This window comes from Mobula birostris, chromosome 1 (genome assembly GCF_030028105.1).
Source record: "Mobula birostris isolate sMobBir1 chromosome 1, sMobBir1.hap1, whole genome shotgun sequence".
NCBI lineage: Eukaryota > Metazoa > Chordata > Chondrichthyes > Myliobatiformes > Myliobatidae > Mobula > Mobula birostris.
Window position 1 is genome coordinate 72,633,754 of NC_092370.1, and position 19,666 is coordinate 72,653,419.

Here is a 19,666-nt window from a genome sequence, read left to right on the forward strand (position 1 = left end):
AACATACAACCTCTGCACTCTCAAAATTTCTCCTTTGAAGGCTTCCCACTTACCGATCACATCCTTGCCAGAGAACAACCTGTCCCAATCCACGCTTTTTAGATCCTTCCTCATTTCTTCAAATTTGGCCTTCTTCCAGTTCAGAAACTCAACCCTAGGACCAGATCTATCCTTGTCCATGATCAGGTTGAAACTAATGGTGTTATGATCACTGGAACCAAAGTGCTCCCCTACACACACTTCCGTCACTTGTCCTAACTCGTTTCCTAACAGGAGATCCAATATTGCATCCCCTCTAGTTGGTACTGTACCTCTATATATTGATTTAGAAAACTTTCCTGAACACATTTTACAAATTCTGAACCATCTAGACCCCTAACAGTATGGGAGGCCCAATCAATATGTGGAAGATTAAAATCTAAAATCCCCTACCACCACAACTTTATGTTTCCTGCAGTTGCCTGCTATCTCTCTGCAGATTTGCTCCTCCAATTCTCGCTGACTATTGGGTGGTCTATAATACAACCCCACTTATGTGGCCATACCTTTCATGTTTCTCAGCTCCACCCATAAAGACTAAGTAGACAAGCCCGCTAATCTGTCCTGCCTGAGCACTGCTGTAATATTTTCCCTAACAAGCATTGCTTACCCCCCACCTTTCATTCCTCTGCCTCTATCACATCTGAAACATCGGAACCCTGGAATATTAAGCTGCCAGTCCTGCCCCTCCTGTAGCCAAGTTTCACTAATTGCTATAATGTCATAATTCCAAGTGTCAATCCATGCCCTCAACTCATCTGCCTTCCCCACAATACTCCTAGCATTGAAATATATACACCTCAGAAGATTTTTACCACCACTCACAACCTTTCTATTTGCTGCTTTGCTTGAACTTTTAACAACATTTATTTTCACCCCAGCCACACTGTCAGCTCTAGCGCTCTGGTTCCCATCCCCCTGCAAATCTAGTTTAAAGCCTCCCCAACAGCACTAACAAACCTCCCTGAAAGGTTTTTCTTAGAAGAGCATTACTAACGCATCCACAATCTCTTCAACAACCTCTTTCAGAACCCTGGAGTGTAGTCCATCTGGTCTAGGTCACTTATCTACAGTACATTCAGATCTTCCAGCTTCCCAAGCACTTTCTCCTTAGTAATAGCAACTACACACACCTCTGCCCCCTGGTACTCCTGAATTTCTGGCATTCTTTTAGTATCTTCCTCAGTGAAGAATGATGCAAAATACTTAAAAGTTTGTCTGTCATTTCTATGTCCTACATTACTATCTCTGCAGCGGTCTGATATGCACTCTCGCCTCTCTTTTACTCTTTATATACTATATCGGAAAATACTTTTGGTATCCTCTTTTATAGTGTTGGCTAGCTTATCTTCATATTTTTTTTTTCTCTACTTATGGCTGCTTTAGTTGCCTTTTGTTGGTTTTTAAACACTCCCCACAAATTTTTGCTATATTTCCTTCCTTTTGCTTTTATGCTGTCTTTGACCTCACTTGTCAGCCATGGTTTTGTCATCTTCCCTTTAGAATACTTCTTCATCTTTGGGATGTATCCATCCTGTGCTTACTGAATTCCTCCCAGAAATTCCAGCCATTGCTGTTCTGCTGTCATCCCTGATGTACCCCTTCAATCAGCTTTGCAAGCTTCTCTCTCATGCCTCTGTACTCCCTTTTCTCCACTGTATTACTGATACATTTGACTTTAGCTTCTTCCTCTCAAACTGCAGGATGAATTCTATCACATTATGATCACTGCTTCCTACAGGTTCCTTTACTTAAGCTCCCTAATCAAAACTGGTTCATTACACAATACCCAATCTAGAACTGCCTTGTTCTGCCACTGTTCTGGCTACTGCTGTTGTTTTCCACTCAAAGACCATCCCCTCCAATGATATGCAAAGCAGTGTACCTGTTAGAGAGAAGAACAGCTGCAATTGTTCTGTTGTTCTTAGGGGCCACCCACCTATTTGCTGAACCTGTGGAAAGACCACTTCCCTGAAACTCCTCACTATAACCATTTCTTCCTGCTGCTCCTCAGTGAGTCCAGCTGCTGTTCTGGCCAATTTACGTAGTCCGAGAGGAGGAGCAGGCGGACTCACTTGCTGCAGAAGTAATTGTCTGGAGCACTGGACTGCTCCCCGATCTCCAAACATTTCACAAGAGAAGCATCCATTCCACTGATTGCCATTTCTGTCCCTCAAATTACAACTGAATTAAAAGAAAGAAAAGACTATCTTGCCACTGCTCAGCCTCCTCACTTGTCACATGCTCAAATGAACTAGTAAACAAAGGGTCAGGAGTCTTTACTGATTATTATGGGGTATGAGAAGTATTTTACCTCCCACAACAAAAAGAAAATAAACATTTGTCAACATTGTCCATATCCTGAGAAATGTGACCACAGCACACAAAACACTGTAAGAACTTAGCAAGTTAGGCAGTATCTATGTTGATGTTTTGGGCCAGGATGCTTCATCAGGAGGTGAGACCATTTTCTGGAATGAGCCCGGATCAAGGCTGCAGATTCAGAGTTTACACTGACCTGGACATGGCTGACTGTAACAGGGCTCCAGTTCCCGTCGATCTTCTCCTGATTCCGAGCACCTCCTGCTTCTATAGGCTGACCCACAGGTGAGGGAACATGCACTCCACGCTGACCAGTGGCAGCTTTCATCACCTTACATCAACAGAACAGACTGCAGTTATCCCTTAATTCCTCAGTCCCTCTCACTACTTTTCCCCCTAACCCAGCTCACTACCTGGGATTTCATTTTGCATTTTGTCTTGTTTATAGAAAGAGGATAGATCCACTCTCGCTAACCACCCTATTAGTCTATCCTCAGTCATCACAGTGACGCAACCATTGTTAATTGTGCTATTAACAAGCACACCTCATCAGGAATAGAATTACATAAACCGAGTTTGCATTTTTCCTGGAGCCATCACCATCTTCTTGCTGCTACCATCATTGTTATATTTTAAGCATTCCTATGCGTGTTTGTGCTTTTTATATAATTACCCATAAACGTGATTGTTCAGTGAGTTTTGCAGTGGTTACAGTTGCATCTACTTTGCTGGAGACTTCTTGGTTTCAGTGAAGGCTGTACGTTACTTGAGTCTGTTGGAATCTCAATGGAATTTACTGTTATCAGTGGTGTGGTATAAGACCACACCACCTTTGTCCTTGCTCTTTCTTCATTCTCTCTCCTCATGCTTCTTCTCCCTTTATCATATTTGTTCTTGTAATACTTAATAAAACAAGCAGAAAGTTCTACACCTCATTCTTAACTTCTGAAGAACACAGAAAATATACAGCACAATACATGCCCTTCGGCCCACAAAGCTGTGCCAAACATGTCCCTACCTTAGAACTACCTAGGCTTTATCGATAGCCCTCTATTTTTCTAAGTTCCATGTAGCCATCCAGGAGTCTCTTAAAAGACCCTATCACCTCCACCACTGCCGCCGGCAGCCCATTCCATGCACTCACCATTCTCTGTGTAAAAAACTTACCCCTGACATCTCCTCTGTACCTACTTCCAAGCACCTCAAAACTATGCCCTCTTGTGCTAGCCAATTCAGCCCTGGGGAAAAGCCTCTGACTATCCACATGATCAATGCCTCTCGTTATCTTGTACACCTCTATCAAGTCACCTCTCATCCTCCATCGCTCCAAGGAGAAAAGGCCGAGTTCACTCAACCTATTTTCATAAGGCATGCTCCCCAATCTAGGCAACATCCTTGTAAATCTCCTATGCACCCTTTCTATGGTTTCCACGTCCTTCCTATAGTGAGGTGACCAGAACTGAGCACTGTACTCCAAGTGGGTCTGACCAGGATCCTATATAGCTGCAACATTACCTCTCAGCTCTTAAACTCAGTCCCACGATTGATGAAGGCCAATGCACCATATGCCTTCTTAATTACAGAGTCAACCTGCGCAGCTGCTTTGAGTGTCCTATGGACTCGAACCCCAAGATCCTTCTGATCCTCCACACTGCCAAGAGTCTTAGCATTAATACTATATTCTGCCATCATATTTCACCTACCAAAATGAGCCATCTCACACTTATCTGGGTTGAACTCCATCTGCCACTTCTCAGCCCAGTTTTGCATCCTATCAGTGTCCTGTTGTAACCTCTGACAGCCTCCACACTATCCACAACACACCCAACTTTTGTGTCATCAGCAAATTTACTAATCCAAACCTCCACTTCCTCATCCAGGTCATTTATAAAAATCACAAAGAGTAGGGGACCCAGAACAGATCCCTGAGGCACACAACTAACCTCCGGCCTCCATGCAGAATATGACCCATCTACAACCACTCTTTGCCTTCTGTGGGCAAGCCAGTTCTGGATCCACAAAGCAATGTCCCCTTGGATCCCATGCCTCCTTACTTTCTCAATAAGTCTTGCATGGGGAACCTTATCAAATGCCGTGGTGAAATCCGTATACACTACATCTACAGCTCTACCTTCATCAATGTGCTTAGTCACATCCTCAAAAATTCAGTCAGGCTCGTAAGGCACGACCTGCCTTTCACAAAGCCATGTGACTATTCCTAATCACATTATGCCTCTCCAAATGTTCATAAATCCTGCCTCTCAGGATCTTCATCAACTTACCAACCACTGAAGTAAGACTCACTGACCTATAATTTCCTGGGATATCTCTACTCCCTTTCTTGAATAAGGGAACAACATCCACCTCCAATCCTCCAGAACCTCTCCCATCCTCATTGATGATACGAACATCATTGCCAGAGGCTCAGCAATCTCCTCCCTCGCTTCCCATTGTAGCACCTCCTCTTTCTTAATATCTACATTCTCAAGCTTTTCAGTCCACTGCAAGTCATCCCTACAATCGCCAAGATCCTTTACTGTAGTGAATACTGAAGCAAAGTATTCATTAAGTATCTCCGCTGTTTCCTCTGGTTCCCTACAGACTTTTCCATTGTCACACTTGATTGGTCCTATTCTCTCACGTCTTATCCTCTTGCTCTTCACATACTTGTAGAATGCCTTGGGGTTTCCCTTAATCCTGTTCACCAGACCTTCTCATGGCCCCTTCTGTCTCTCCTAATTTCATTCTTAAACTCCTTCCTGCAAGCCTTATTATCTTCTAGATTCATATCATTACCTAGTTTTTTGAACCTTTTGTAAGCTCTTCTTTTCTTTTTAACTAGATTTACAACAGCCTTTGTGCACCACAGAACTTGTATCATACCATCCTTTCTATGTCTTATTGGAACATACCTACTCAGAACCCCACACAAATATCCTCTGAACATTTACCACATTTCTTTGGTACATTTTCCCTGAGAACATCTTTTTCCAATTTATGCTTCCAAGTTCCTGCCTGATAGACTCATAGTTCCCCTTACTCCAATTAATCGTTTCCCTAACTTGTCTGTTCCTATCCCTCTCCAATGCTATGGTAAAGGAGAGACCTGACACCTGACCAGGTTCATTTCCCAATACCAGATCAAGTACAGCCTCTCCTCTTGTAGGCTTATCTACAGATTGTGTCAGGAAACCTTCCTGAACATATCTAACAAACTCTACCCCATCTAAACCCCTCACTCTAGGGAGATGCCGATTAATGTTTGGGAAATTAAAATCTCTCACCACAACAACCCTGTTATTGTTACTCTTTTCCAGAATCTATCTCCCTATCTGCTCCTCAATATCCCTGTTACTATTGGGTGGTCTATAAAAAATACCCAATAGAGTTATTGACCCCTTCCTATTCCTAACTTCCACCCACACAGACTCCGTAGACAACCCCTCCATGACTTCCTCATGGATTGCAAAAGCTTCAGGATCCAGCGTGTTAAACTAACTGTCCTTGATGTCGAGGCAGCATTTGACTGAATATGACATCAGTATACCTTGGTAAAACAAAAGAAAATGGGCATCCAAGGTAAAGCACAGGACAAAATAAATTGTTGGAGGAACTCAGCGAGTTAATCAGCATCAGTGGAGGGAAAGGGAATTCCCTACTTCAGAAGACACTGTAAATGACATAAGTCATAGATAGTGATTGGCAGAAGTTAATGATCACAGTCCCAGCCCGAGAGCATCACTGCACAATCCTGATGAAGGGTTTCAATCCCACATGTCGACATTCCTTTCTTGCCACAGATGCTGCTCAAACCACTGAGTTCATCCATGGGTCATTTGTTGATCCAGATTGCAGCATCTGCAATCTCTTGCATCATCACTGCAGGAGTTCCTCAAAGCAATGCCCTAGCCCCCTCTATCTTCAGTTACCTCATCAGTGACCCTCCTTGTATCATGGTTAGAGGTGGACCGTGTACTGATGCTCACAATGCCACTTGGAACTCTCCAGTGAATGAAGCAGCTCATATCTACATGTAGTGAGGTCTAAATAAGTCAGTCATGGTGCCAGTAAATGACAAGTAACGTTCTCACCACACAAATGAAAGACAATGAGTACCTTTCACAACAGTATTCAACAGATTATAATTGGCCAGTAAAATGCACGGCAGTTTCTCAGCCAGGTTATCCTGACATCAAGGAAAACTGGTTAATTAGATACAGAAACACGAGATTCTGTAGATACTGGAAATCTTGAGCAACAGATACAAAATTCTGGCGGAACTCAGCAAGTCAGGCAGCATCTATGAAGGGGAATAAGCAGTTGACATTTTTGGGCCAAGACCCTCCATTAGGCTTGGATACAGAATTGGTTTGATGGTAGGAAGCAGAGGCGATGGTGGAAGGATATTTTTCAGACCAGAGGCCCAAGTCTAATGATCTTCTCCGGGTCACTGTGCTGGGCCCATTGCCATTTGTCATCTATATCATTGATTTTAATGAGAATATACAAGGCATGGTTAGTAAGTTTGCCTAAAGTAGGTGGTATCATTGAGAGCAAAGATAGTAATCAGGATTTGCAGAGTGACTTTGATCAGCTGCATAAGTGGGCATAGATACAGTATAGCAAATGGAGTTTAATTCAGATATGCGTGTTATTGCATCTTGGGAAAATAAATCAGTATCAGATTTAATATCATGGGCATATGTCGTGAAATTTGTTATCTTTGCAGCAGCAGAATGCAAAATAACAGAGAAAAAGCTGTGAATTACAGCATGTATATAAAATAGTTAAATTAAATAAGTAGTGCAAAAATAGAAATAAAAAAGTAGTAAGGTAGTGCTCACGGGTTCAATGTCCATTCTGAAGAGAGGAAGAGGCTGTTCCTGAATTACTGAGTGTGTGCCTTCAGGCTTCTGTACCTCCTTCCTTCCTGATTGTAACAATGGGAAGAGGGCACGGCCTCGGTGATGGGGGTCCTTAATGATGGACGCCAATTTTTTGAGGCATCGCTCCTTAAAGATGTCTTGAATACTTCGGAGGCTAGTGCTTATGACAGAGCTGATGAAATTTACAACTCTCTGAAGTTTAGTTCGATCCTGTGCAGTAGCAAACCACCACCACCCCCATACCAGATGGTGAAACAACCCATTAGAATGCTCCCTACAGTGCATCTGTAGAAATTTGCGAGTGTTTTTGGTGACACACCAAATCTTCTCAAACTCCTAATGAAATATAGTCGCTGTCGTGCTTTTTGTGTAGCTGCATCAATATATTGGGTCCAGCTTATATCCTCTGGGAAATTGACTTCCAGTGAACAGTAAGGTCTGGGTAGTGTTGTAGAACAGGGGCACCTTGGAGTACATGGTTCCCTGAAAGTGGTGTCACAGGTAGACAGGGTGGTGAAGAAGACTTTCGGCACACTGGTCATCAGTCAGAGCACTGAGTGTAAACATTAGGATGTTATGTTGCAATGCGATAAGATGTTTGTGAGGCCATGTTTGGAAAGTTCTCTTCTGTTTTGGTTACTCAGCTATCAGAAAGATGCTATTAAACTGGGAAGTGTGCAGAGGAGAACTATGAGGATGTTCTGCCAAAGGGTTTCGGCCCCAAATGTTGACTGTACTTTTTTCCATTGATGCTGCCTGGCCTGCTGAGTTCCTCCAGCATTTTGTGTGTATTGCTATGAGGGTGTTGCTAGGACTCAAGAGGTTGACCAGCATGAGACTTTTTTCCATTAGAAGCTAGATAAGTGAGAGGTGATCTTTTAGAAGTGTGTAAATTTATGAGGTCTTTTTCCAGGGTTGGGGAATCAGCACCAGAGAGCAGAGGGTGAGAGGGGAGATAATTAGAACTATAGAGACATACAGAATGAAACAGGCCCTTTGGCCCGACTCTCCCATGCTGATTGTGTTGTCCAGTGAGCTTGTCTCAACTGCGTGCTCTTGGCCCACAGCCCTCAAAACCTCTGCTCTCCATGTACGTCTAGATTTCTCTTAAATGTTGCTGACAGGCCCACCTCAGCTGCTGTTTCTGGCAGCTCATTCCACATGTACACCACTTTTACATGAAGAAACTCACCCCTGATGTCCCTCTGGCCTCTGATTTTAAACCTATACCCGTTTGGTTTTAGTATGCCCTCCCCGGGGAAAAAGACGATTTGTTTTGCACATGTTGCAAATCTCTTCTGCCCGTAGGTGATCCACACCCCTCCATTCTCTGCATATTCATGTGTCTATCTAACAGTCTCCATCATATCTGCTTCCATGCTGTGTGAAAAGCATGCTCTGCACAGCTTTAAACTTTTCTCCTTGAATGCATATCCTGTAGAATTAGACATTTCTACCCCGAGAAAAAAGATTCTAACTGTCCACCCTTCACCTTGATGACACTACACATTTCAAGATGCTTCTTACTGGTCTGGAAAGCCTTCCTGCATTCCTCATTGTTCCTTGGCCTTCGAGTGCAGGAGAGGCCAACCTTGAGGTTATAGATTCATCTTTCTTTCTAAATCTTTTTATTAATTTTTCAAAATTATAAACTCAATAACAAAGTTGGTACAGAGATTGGAAAAATGTTCATCAGCATATATAAAATGAATTTTAAGTAACATAGAAATAAAAGACTTCCAAACTCAAAATGAGATTAAACATTAACAAAGAAATAAAAAGAAAAAAACATATAAACAAAAACCCAAAAGAAAAAAAGAAAAAAAAACAAAAAAAAGGCACAACAGGGCTAGACCAACAACTTGTATCAGACAAGATCCATAATGTCGCTAACTCCGCTCCTCTCATCATATAATTTAAGAAAAAAGATTCGGAAAGGTCAGATTACATCATACGAAAGTGTTGCATAAAAGGTTTCCAGGTATCTTCAAATTTAACCAAAGGGTCAAAAATATCACTTCTAATTTTTTCTAAATTTAAACTTAATATGGTTTCAGAGAATCATTGGAATGTAGTTGGAAGATTAATTTCCTTCCAGTTCAACAAAATAGATCTTCTCGCCATTAAAGTAACAAAAGCTATCATTCGAGAGGCTGAAGAAGATAAAGATCTATGTTCTACCATTGGCAATCCAAAGATTGCCATAAATAGATTCATCTTTCTATGCTGCTGATATTCCAAATTGCATCCTGGTATTGTTACAGTACCATGGAACAATCCTATCTTTGCCCACAGTACTTTGTACAGAGCAGGAAAATGCACCACCTTTCCTTAGCTGCCTACCTTGCTAAAATATAAAATGCCCAGGATATCATCTTCACAACATTCTTGTATAACAGTTAGTAGATGATTTCTCTTTGTGCCATCAATTCATATGTTATGAATGCTGTACACATTCAGACAAACACCTTCAAATTTGTTTTCTTACCATTTCTTCTCTGTTCTGACTAACTAGCTGCATCTATATATTTGCAAACTCTGTCCCTTCCTCTCAATCTCTGCATTCTATTACCCACATCATTATGCTGCATTGTTGTCTGTCCTTTCCCTTTAGTTTTACCTTAACTTGGGCCCTGCCCCTGAAAATTTTGTTTAAAACCTTATATACAACCATAATATTCAAAAGGACACTGTTGCCAGCTTCCTTCAAGTGAAACCTAACGGAACAGAACAGCTTCCATTTTCCCCAGATCTAGGGTGTGTATCTCATGAAGAAACCCCATTTCTTCCACACCTGTATTTGAACCAGTGAACTCCGAGTTTATGCCAATATATGCTCATTTGTATTTGACTCGGGTAGTAATCCAGAGATTACTGCATCAGTGATTCTGCTTTTCTAATTTGGGCCTTAACTGCTCACACTCGCTCAACAACCCTTGCCAATTTTTATCTGTGCAGCATTTTATCTGGATGCATAACAGCTTGGTAGAGCGACTGCTCTGCACATGATTGCAAGAAACTGCAGAGAAATTATGCATACAGCTCAGCACATCACAAAAGCCTGCTATAGACTCTACTTCCCACTGCCTCAGTAAAGTAGCCAGAGTAATCCACCCAACCACCCAGAATATTTTCTCTCCTCAATTCTCCCACTGGGTAGAAGAACACCTGAAAGCATGTTCCGCCAGGCTTAAGGACAGTTTCTATCCACTGTTATTAGTCTCTTAGATGGACCTCTTGTATGATAATTGTGACCTCTGATGTCACAGTCTACCTCATTATGATCTTGCACTTTATGTTCCTGCACTGCACTTTCTCTGAAGCTTCTACACTTTATTCTGCATTTTTATTGTTTTTCCCTGCTCTACCTCAGTGCACTGTATAGTGATCTGATCTGTATAAACAGCATGCAAGATGAGCTTTTCATTGCATCTTGGTGCATGTGACAATAATAAACCAAAATCAATGCCTTGTCCAATCCATGTCATAATTTGGACAGACAAATCCATATGGACTTTAATACAGATAAATGTGAGGTGATAAATTTCCAAAGGATAAACAAGCCCAGAACATACAAAATGAATAGTAACTTCTCCACTTCTCTGTTCAATGTCCTGACCAATGAAGCCAGTATCCCGTACGTCTTCCTAACCACATTATCTACCTATGCTGCCACCTTCAAGAATTTGTGGACTTGAACTTCCATGTCCCCCTGTACACTCCAAGATGCTACTACAAATTGCAAAAGAAAACCTCCATCATTATCCTCTGTCTCCTATTGCCGATTTTGGACCTAGTTTGTCAATTTGCCCTGGATCTCATGGGCCCTAATGTTTTAAACCAACATGCAATATTGACATGACTAAAGTCCATGCAGCTCAGATCAACCGCCCTGCCTCCAACAATACACCTTGTAATATCTTCAAAAAAATTTACTCAATATTGGTCAAACAGGATTTTTCCTTGGAAGAGTCAGGTTGGTTGTCTCAGATTCATCCCTGCCTTTCAATTTGACCATTAATCCTCTCCTAAGTTTTTCTTCCAGCATCTTCCCTTCCATTGATGATGGCCTCCCCTATCATTGGTTCCCTATATCTGATATATGCTTCGTTAATTTTGTTTTTATCCAACCCTTCAGCATCACTTGACACCCAGGGTTCCCTCAACCTGTTATACCTGGCTTTTATCCTTATGGAAACACGTTGGCCTTGAAGTCTTGTTATTTCCTTTATCTTCCCCAAGCATCACTCAATTTGTCTCATCCATTCTTCATTCTAACCCTGCCTCACATATTCCTTCCCTCTCCCTCCCCTCTTCTCATTCTGAATATCTCCATCCTCCAATTCTGACCACAAGGCTCTGTGCTTAACCCCTGGCTCTACTCACTTTATACTTGTGACTAGGAGGCTGAGCACAGCTCCAAAACCATATTTAAGTTTGATGATGGCACCACTGCCATTGGCCGAATCAAAGGTGGTGACGAATCAGCATGTAGAAAGGAGACTGAAAATCTGCCTGAGTAGTGCAACAATAACAACATCTCACTCAATGTCAACAAGACCAAGGAGTGGTTATTGACCAGTAGGAGGAAACCAGAGGTTCATGAGCCAGTTCTCATTGGGGGATCAGAGGTGGAGAGGGTCAGCAGCTTTAAATTCCTCAGTGTTCCTCTGAAATTCAGTTTCAGAGGATCTAACCAGGGTCCAGCACATAAGTCCCATTATGAAGAAAACACGGCAGCACCACTACTTCCTTAGAAGTTTGTGAAGTTTTGGCATGTCATCTAAAACTTTTATAAACTTCTACACTTGTGTGGTGGAGAGTATATTGACTGGCTGCAGTATGGAAACACCAACATCTTTGAATGGAATATCCTACAAAAAAGTTGTGGATAGACTCAGTCCAACATGGGTAAAACCCTCCCCACCATTAAGCATATTGACACAGAGTTCTGTTGCAGGAAAGGAGCATCCACTATAAAGGACCCCCGCTGGCTAGGCCATGCTCCCTTCTCATTGCTGCCATCGAAAAGAAGGTACAGGAGCCTCAGGACTCACACCACCAGGTTCAGGAACAGTTATTACCTCTCAACCATCAGCCTCTTGAAACTTCACTCATCCCATCACTGAACTGTTCCCACAACCCATGGACTCACTTTCAAGAACTCTTCATCTCATGTTCTCAATACGTATTGCTTATTTATTTATTATTATTACTTTTGTATTTGCACGTTTTGTTGTGTTTTGCATATTGGTTATTTGTATATTCTGTTGGGTGTGGTCTTTCATTGATTCTATTGTGTTTCTTGAATTTACTGTGTATGCCCACAATAAATTAATCTCAGGGTTGTATTTGGTGACATATATGTACTTCGATAATAAATTTACTTTGAACCTTGAACCTTACCTGGGCAATCTGCACTGCTGCAATTCTTAGTTTGAATGCTGAGACCTTCACACTCTGAGCCCCCGTTGCGAGGTGGGGGGTTGATGCAAGCCCTCGTGCTTGTCTGCGATCCCCAGCCACAGGTTACTGAACAGTCAGACCATGATGACCAGGGGGTCCACCCTCCATCCACTAAAAAGGAAAGGTAAAGGCAGACAGAGTCATATTAGTCGAGCCATTGCATGACCTGCAATGAGATGATGTGGCATGGCATTTGGATGAGGGTATTAAACCATTAACTTCCAATTAATCAAATGAAATAATGTCATTAATTGCTTTAAATGTGATGTTTCTATACTTTCATGTCCCTCATAGACTGTAATTTTATGCCTTAATGACTCCCACCCTGTGGCTCTGACATCCACCACCATGAAGTGCTTCGAGAGGCTGGGCATGGAACAGATGAACTCCAGCCTCCCATACATCCTCAACCCATTGCAATTCATCAACTGCTGAAAAGGGTCCACAGCAAACCTTGTCCCACACTCACCCATGGAGGACTTGGACAGTAAAATCACCCATGTCAGACTCCAGCTCTGAAAGTACTATAATTCCATTCAAACTCACCTCCAAACTCCCAGACCTGGCACTCAACAATTCTTTTTGTAACTGACCCTTGACTCTTGACCCAGACCACAATCAATAGGATAGGGAACACCTCTGCCGTTATTATCCTCAATGCTGCTGCCCTGCAAGGCTGCATCCTCAGCCTTCTAGTCTGCTCACTATACTGTACACTCATAACTCATATAGCAGATTCTGCTGTAGCTCCATCTACAAGTCTGCAGATGACACCACCATCATGGGGCTTTCCTCAAATAAAAATGAGCTGGAGTACAAGGAGATAGAGAGCTTAGTAACATGGTATCATGATAACAGCATTTTCCTCATGGTCAGCAAAACAAAAGGGCTGGTTATTGACTTCGGAATGGATGGTGCAAATGCTCCTGTTTGTATCAGTGGTACTGTGGTCAAGAGGTTGACAGCTTCAAGTTTCTAGGAGTAAATATCACCAGTAGCCTGCCCTGATCCAATGACGTTCATGCTATGACAAGAAGGCACACTACTGCTCCTACTTCCCCAGGAGGCTAAAGAAATTTGGCATGCCCCCTTTGACCCTCATCATTTTTTAATAGATGCACCATAAAAAGCTTCCTATCCCGATGCATCACAGCTTGGTATAGAAACTGACTAGATTCCACTCTACCTTGGTGCATGCAACAATAATAAATCAATTTACCAAGTTCTGAGAGATTATGAAAGGCTGTGAACAATAGTGACAGGTTCACAGCTGACCATGGGAGTGGGGCCTCACTGCCCTCAGGGCCGCCCTGTAGGTGTAGACAAACACTCAAGTGAGACGGCCCCAATGCTGCAACGTAGGGCAGAGGAGAGAGGCTGACCCAAGCTCAGGGGAAGGATCTGCCTTATCATTTACACAAAGGTAACTAATTATAATTAGACAAAAGGTAGTAAAAGTAGACTCAACAGGAGAGTGACACAGCTATTTTCAAATCACAACTCCTCCCAGTGACCCAGGTTCAACTCCAACCTCCAGTCCTGCGCAGGTACCCCATGCTTCAGAAACAGTCACAGTGATGGAGAAACCCACAGCCAAATCTCCGTGCACCCCCTTCAGCCAGTCATCTGACCCACCCTCCTGCTCCTATATTCACTAGTTTGTGGCATCAGAAGCAATCCAAAGATTACCTCTTTAAAGGTACCTAGCTCCTTTATCCCTTGTCCAGACTGAGTCATTGGTGCCTACATGTAGGTATCCTGTTATTTCCTCTGTTTCCAGAAGAAAGGAAATAGATATTAAGGGGATTTGAGCAGAAAGTGTTTTTTGTATGTGCAGAGTAGATACTTGGAATTCACTACCAGAGGACATATCAGAGTCAGATTTAATTAAAACACTTAAATAGTAACTGCATATAAGAATACTGTGCTAATGTAGGCAAATTGGATAGTGCAGATGGGTAGAAACATCAACATGGGCATGGTGGGCTTTGAAGTTCTACTGTATGACTCCATTATACTTTTCATTATGATCTCTCAGTCAACCACAGCCAACACCCCTCTCGTACCGTCATCATCTCCTTTGCTTGAGATTAACATTTTGCATGGAACTACGCCACTTTAAACTCAGTGTAAAATCCAATCGTATTATGGTCACTTTCATTATGTTACAGTTGTACAAGACATTGTAAACAATTTTCCAGGTGCAGTCTGAGCAGTTTTGGTCACTCTTTTACGGGAAAGGCATTATTAAACCAGGCTGAAACCAATCACAGAGGAATGAGACCTGCTATACCCTGTATCTTGTTAGCAAATGTGCAGTTGCTGGAGAAGAAAGCTGAGGACCTGAGGGCAAGATTGCTGTGATGGAGAGAAATGAGAGATTGTTGTGTTCTATGTTTAACCAAGACATGACTTACACCCAGCACGCCAGATATAGTGATCAGACTCGAAGACGTTTTGACTCACAGGATGGAATGAACTGCTGATTTGGAAAGGGCAAAGGTGGAGATGTGTTTTTTGTGATAAGCTCTCAGTGGTGCTCCAATGAGGCGGTTTTGTCGAACTCATGTTGCCCCAACCTTAAACACCCAATGATCAAATGCCTACAGGTCTATTTACCAAGGGAGTTCTCTTCTGCAATACTCACTGGAGTTCACCTACCGCCAGCAGTCGACTATAATCAAGCGCTTGAGACACTGCATGATACCCTCACCAAACATGAAACAGTACATCACAAAGCATTTCAAATCACAGTCGGGGACTCTGAAGAAACCCCTGTCCATTTACCATCAGCATATAACCTGTAGCACCAGAGGTCCGAACACACTGTTAGACAAAGATAAGGAATGCCTACCATTCCATGCTCAGACCCCTTTTTTGGAAATCTGATCACTTGGCTATCCTTCCTCTACCAAACAAGGCTTCAGAGATTAGGTCAACAAAGAAGTAGTTGTAGGAGGCAGAGGAGGAACAGTAAAGGATTGCTTTGAGTTGGTGGACTGGGCCATTTTCAAGGACTCATCTGTAGATCTGAATAACACACCATGGTTGTTATGGACATTATAAAAACAGTTCATGGCCCCAAAAAATCATTCAGCATCTTCCCCATCCAGAAGCGCCCTGAATGAACAATGAGATCTGCAATCTGCTGAGGGCCAGGTTAGAGGCATTCAAGTTGAGTACCAAGAAAGTTACAAGGGGTCCAGGCACGATATTGGGAAAGCCACCTCACAGGTGAAATGGCAATTGCAGAGTAAACTAAAATCAATGAAGAATGCTTGGCAGTTGCAGCAGGGCTAAAAATGTTATTACCCCTTATAAAGTAAAATCAATGATACAGGTGACAGCAGGGCTTCACTTCCATCTGAGCTCAATGTCTTCTATGCTCACTTCGACTGTCAAAATGTGGAGGAACCATCATGAACTCCCACAGTTCCCAATGGTTTCAGTCTCTAAGGCCGACGTGCAAACATCCTTCAGTAGGGTGAACCCATGAAAAGCATCCAGCTCAGATGAAGCATCTGGCCAAGTACGAAAGACTCGTGCTGATCAATTGGCTGGAGTGTTCACTGAGATCTTTAACTTCTCCCTTTGGCATTCTGAGGTACCCACCTGCTTCAAGCAGTCTTCACTTCTACCAGTGCCTAAGAAGAACATGATAACCTGCCTCAGTGACTATCGTCCAGTAGCACTTACATCCACTGTGATTAAGTGTTTTAAGAGGTTGGTGATGAAGCAAACCCCGCCTGACAAGTGACTTGGATCTGTTCCAATTTGCTTACTGGTGCAATAGGTTGTAAACAGATGCCATTTCATTGGCTCCTCACTCAACCTGGAACATCTGAACAGCAAAGATGTATACATCAGGATACAGGGTCTTTTTTTTGTATGTTAAATTTAAAATGGCTTCTTTGTTATGTTAAATGCTGAGAAAGTCTCTAGTTAGATATTTGCTTGGGTTAATACAGATAGCAGGTGCTATTAGCCAATGGTGTTCATGTATCGTTTCTCTCGGATGTTAATGCTGTCTCATATGACTGGGAACGGGGGTTTTTGGGGGGGGGGAGTCGGAGGAGAGACAAGGAAGACGGTGGACAGGGTTTTTGGGGGGGAGTCGGAGGAGAGACTGGGAGGACGGTGGACGTGCGGAGGTTTTTGGCGGGGAGTCAGAGGACAGACGAGGTGGATGGTGGACAGGGTTTTTGGCGGGGAGTCGGCGGAGAGACGAGGAGGACAGTGGACGGGGTTTTTGGCGAGGAGTCGGCGGAGAGACGAGGAGGACGGTGGACGGGGTTTTTGGGGGGGAGTCGGAGGAGAGACGGAGAGGATGGCGGACGTGCGGAGAGGCTCCGGTTGATCACTCCAGGTGGTCCCGAGCTGTGCATCGACAGGATTCGGGTGGTCGTCAGGAATCGATTGAGCTCCAACGGATGCACGCGAAGAACTTGGACTTTGATAAGAGCTGGCACCTTTTTTTTCCCCATTACTTCCTTTTCTGTATGGAATTTATATCAATTTCATAGACTCCCCTAGCCATATACGAGACAATAGAGCTGAACGTTACATTAGGATGCTCTTTATCAAATACAGCTTAGCATTCAATACTATCATCCCCTCAAAACCAATCAATAAGCTTCAAGACCATGGCCTCAATATCTGCTTGTGCAAACGGACCCTTGGTTTCCTCACTTGCAGACCCCGGTCAGTTCGGATTGGCAGAAACATCTCCACCACAATCTCCATCAGCGCAGGTGCACCACAAAGCTATGTGCTTAGTCTCCTGCTCTACTCACTTTTCACTTATGAATCTGTGGCTAAGCACAGCTCCAATGCCATCTTCAAGTTCGCTCTCTACACCACTTTCACAGGCCAAACCAGAAACGGTGATGAATTAGCATATAGCAAGGAGATTGAAAATCTGGGTGAGTGGTGCCACAGCAACAACCTCTTACTCAATCAAGAGAAAATCTCCAGATGCTGTAAATCCAAGCAACACACACAAAATGCTGGAGGAATTCAGCAAACCAGACAGCATCTAGGAAAAGAGTATAGTTGACGTTTCGGGCTGAAACCCTTCGGCAGAACTCAATGTCAGCAAGACCAAAGAGTTGAATACTAACTTCAGGAGGAGGAACCTAGAAGTCCAGGAGCCAGTCCTCAGAGGATCAGAGGAGGAGAGGGTCAGCAACTTTAAATTCCTCAGTGTTATCATTTCAGAGCACCTGTCCTGGGCAGCACCACTACTTCCTTAGGAGTTTGCAAAGATTTGGCATGACATCTGTAATTTTAACAAACACCTATAGATGTGTGGTGGAGACTATATTAACTGGCTGCATCACCGCCTGTTATGGAAACACCAATGCCCTTGAATGGAAGATCCTAAAAAAAAGTAGTGGATATGGCCCAGTTCATCGCAGGTAACACCCTCCCTACCACTGAACACATACACATGGAGCATTGTCACAGGAAAACCGAATCCATCATCAGGGTCTCCCACTACCCAGATCATGCTCTGTTCTCACTGCTGCCATCAGGAAGAATGTATGGGAACCTCAGAACTCACACCAGCAGGTTCAGGAATAGTTATTACCCCTCAACCATCATGTTTTTGAACCAAAGGGGGTGACTTCACTCAAATTCACTTGCCCCATCACTGAAATGTTCCCATAACCTATAGATTCACTTTCAAGGACTCTTTATCTCATGTTCTTGATATTTATTGCTTATTTATTTATTATGTATTTCCTTTTGTATTGAACAGTTTGTTGTCTTTTGCACACTGGTTGAACACCCAAGTTGGTGCAGTCTTTCATTGATTCTATTATGGATTTATTGTGTATGCCTGCAAGAAAATGAATCTCGGGGTTGTATCTGTTGACTTAGGTACTTTGCTAATATATTTACTTTGAACTTTGAAAAGTGCAAAGAACACTTACAAGAATGTTGTCAGGAATTAAGCACCTCAGTCATAGAACAGAGAGAAAACCTTGTAGAATTGTGTAAAACCATAATGGGCTTATATAAGGTAATTACATTCAGTCTTTCCCCCAGGGAAAGGGAACCCAGAATGAGAGGGCATAGGTTTAAATGAGAGGTGAAAGTCTTAAAAATGACCAGAGGAGCAACTTCTCCATGCAGAGTATGGTGAGTACATGGAATGAGCTTGCAGAGAAAGTGGGTGAGGCAGGTACAACAAATTGAAGACATTTAGGTAAGTACATTGATAGGAAAGGTATAGAAGGATATGGGCACTTTAGTTGGTATGGACATTTGGCCAATGGGTGTGTTTCAATGCTATTACTCTGTGACTTTCCCAAAAGGTAAATAATTTACAGAGCTCTGGGGAAGGACAAAGGAAAGTATAAAATAACTACAAAATAACTGAGGTGTGTATAAATTACTTCTCGCAGAAGGCAGGGAATTTCTGGAGTTCTCTGCCTCAGAGGGCGGTAGAGGTTGGACCATTAGATATACTTAGGGTTGTGATAGATAAATATTTGAAAGCTTAAGGAACTGAGGGTTACAGGGAACCAGCACAGAAGGGGCATGGAGATCAGCACGGATCCACCATAGTCATATTGAATGACAAGATGCTTGAAGGGCCTGGTGACCCACTCCTGCTTCGATGATCTTGTGTTCTTGTGGTAGGGAAGCAGCACTGATCGGACAGCTCATTCCAGCACAGCTGGCTTCTCTGATCTTATACTGGTCCAAGGATGAATAATACAACTCTCAATCAGTACAGTTCTTGGACCAGTGTGTCCTCATCTTAGAGAGAGTCTGTCTTACCTCGACAATCCAGGGGTTGGCAATAGATTCCTTCAGGTGTGCACAAACTGTGGACAAGAAGAAAAAAAGAAGCGTGAAGTGTGTCCCGTGGGCCAATCATATCTCGCCTGTTTCCCCCAACTTTCCCAACAAGCCCCTCTCGAACCCTTAAATCCCAGCAAGAT

The 19,666-nt window shown here is 42.9% G+C and overlaps 1 protein-coding gene across 1 annotated transcript in view; it reads right to left on the reverse strand.

The window, feature by feature from the left end:
* sspo (SCO-spondin) overlaps nucleotides 1-19,666 on the reverse strand; it is a 311,321-nt gene that overhangs the window by 78,932 nt on the left and 212,723 nt on the right. The window contains 3 exon segments of the mRNA XM_072245202.1: nucleotides 2,558-2,692; nucleotides 12,654-12,824; nucleotides 19,503-19,549. Of these exon segments, the coding sequence (XP_072101303.1) occupies nucleotides 2,558-2,692; nucleotides 12,654-12,824; nucleotides 19,503-19,549 (353 nt within the window).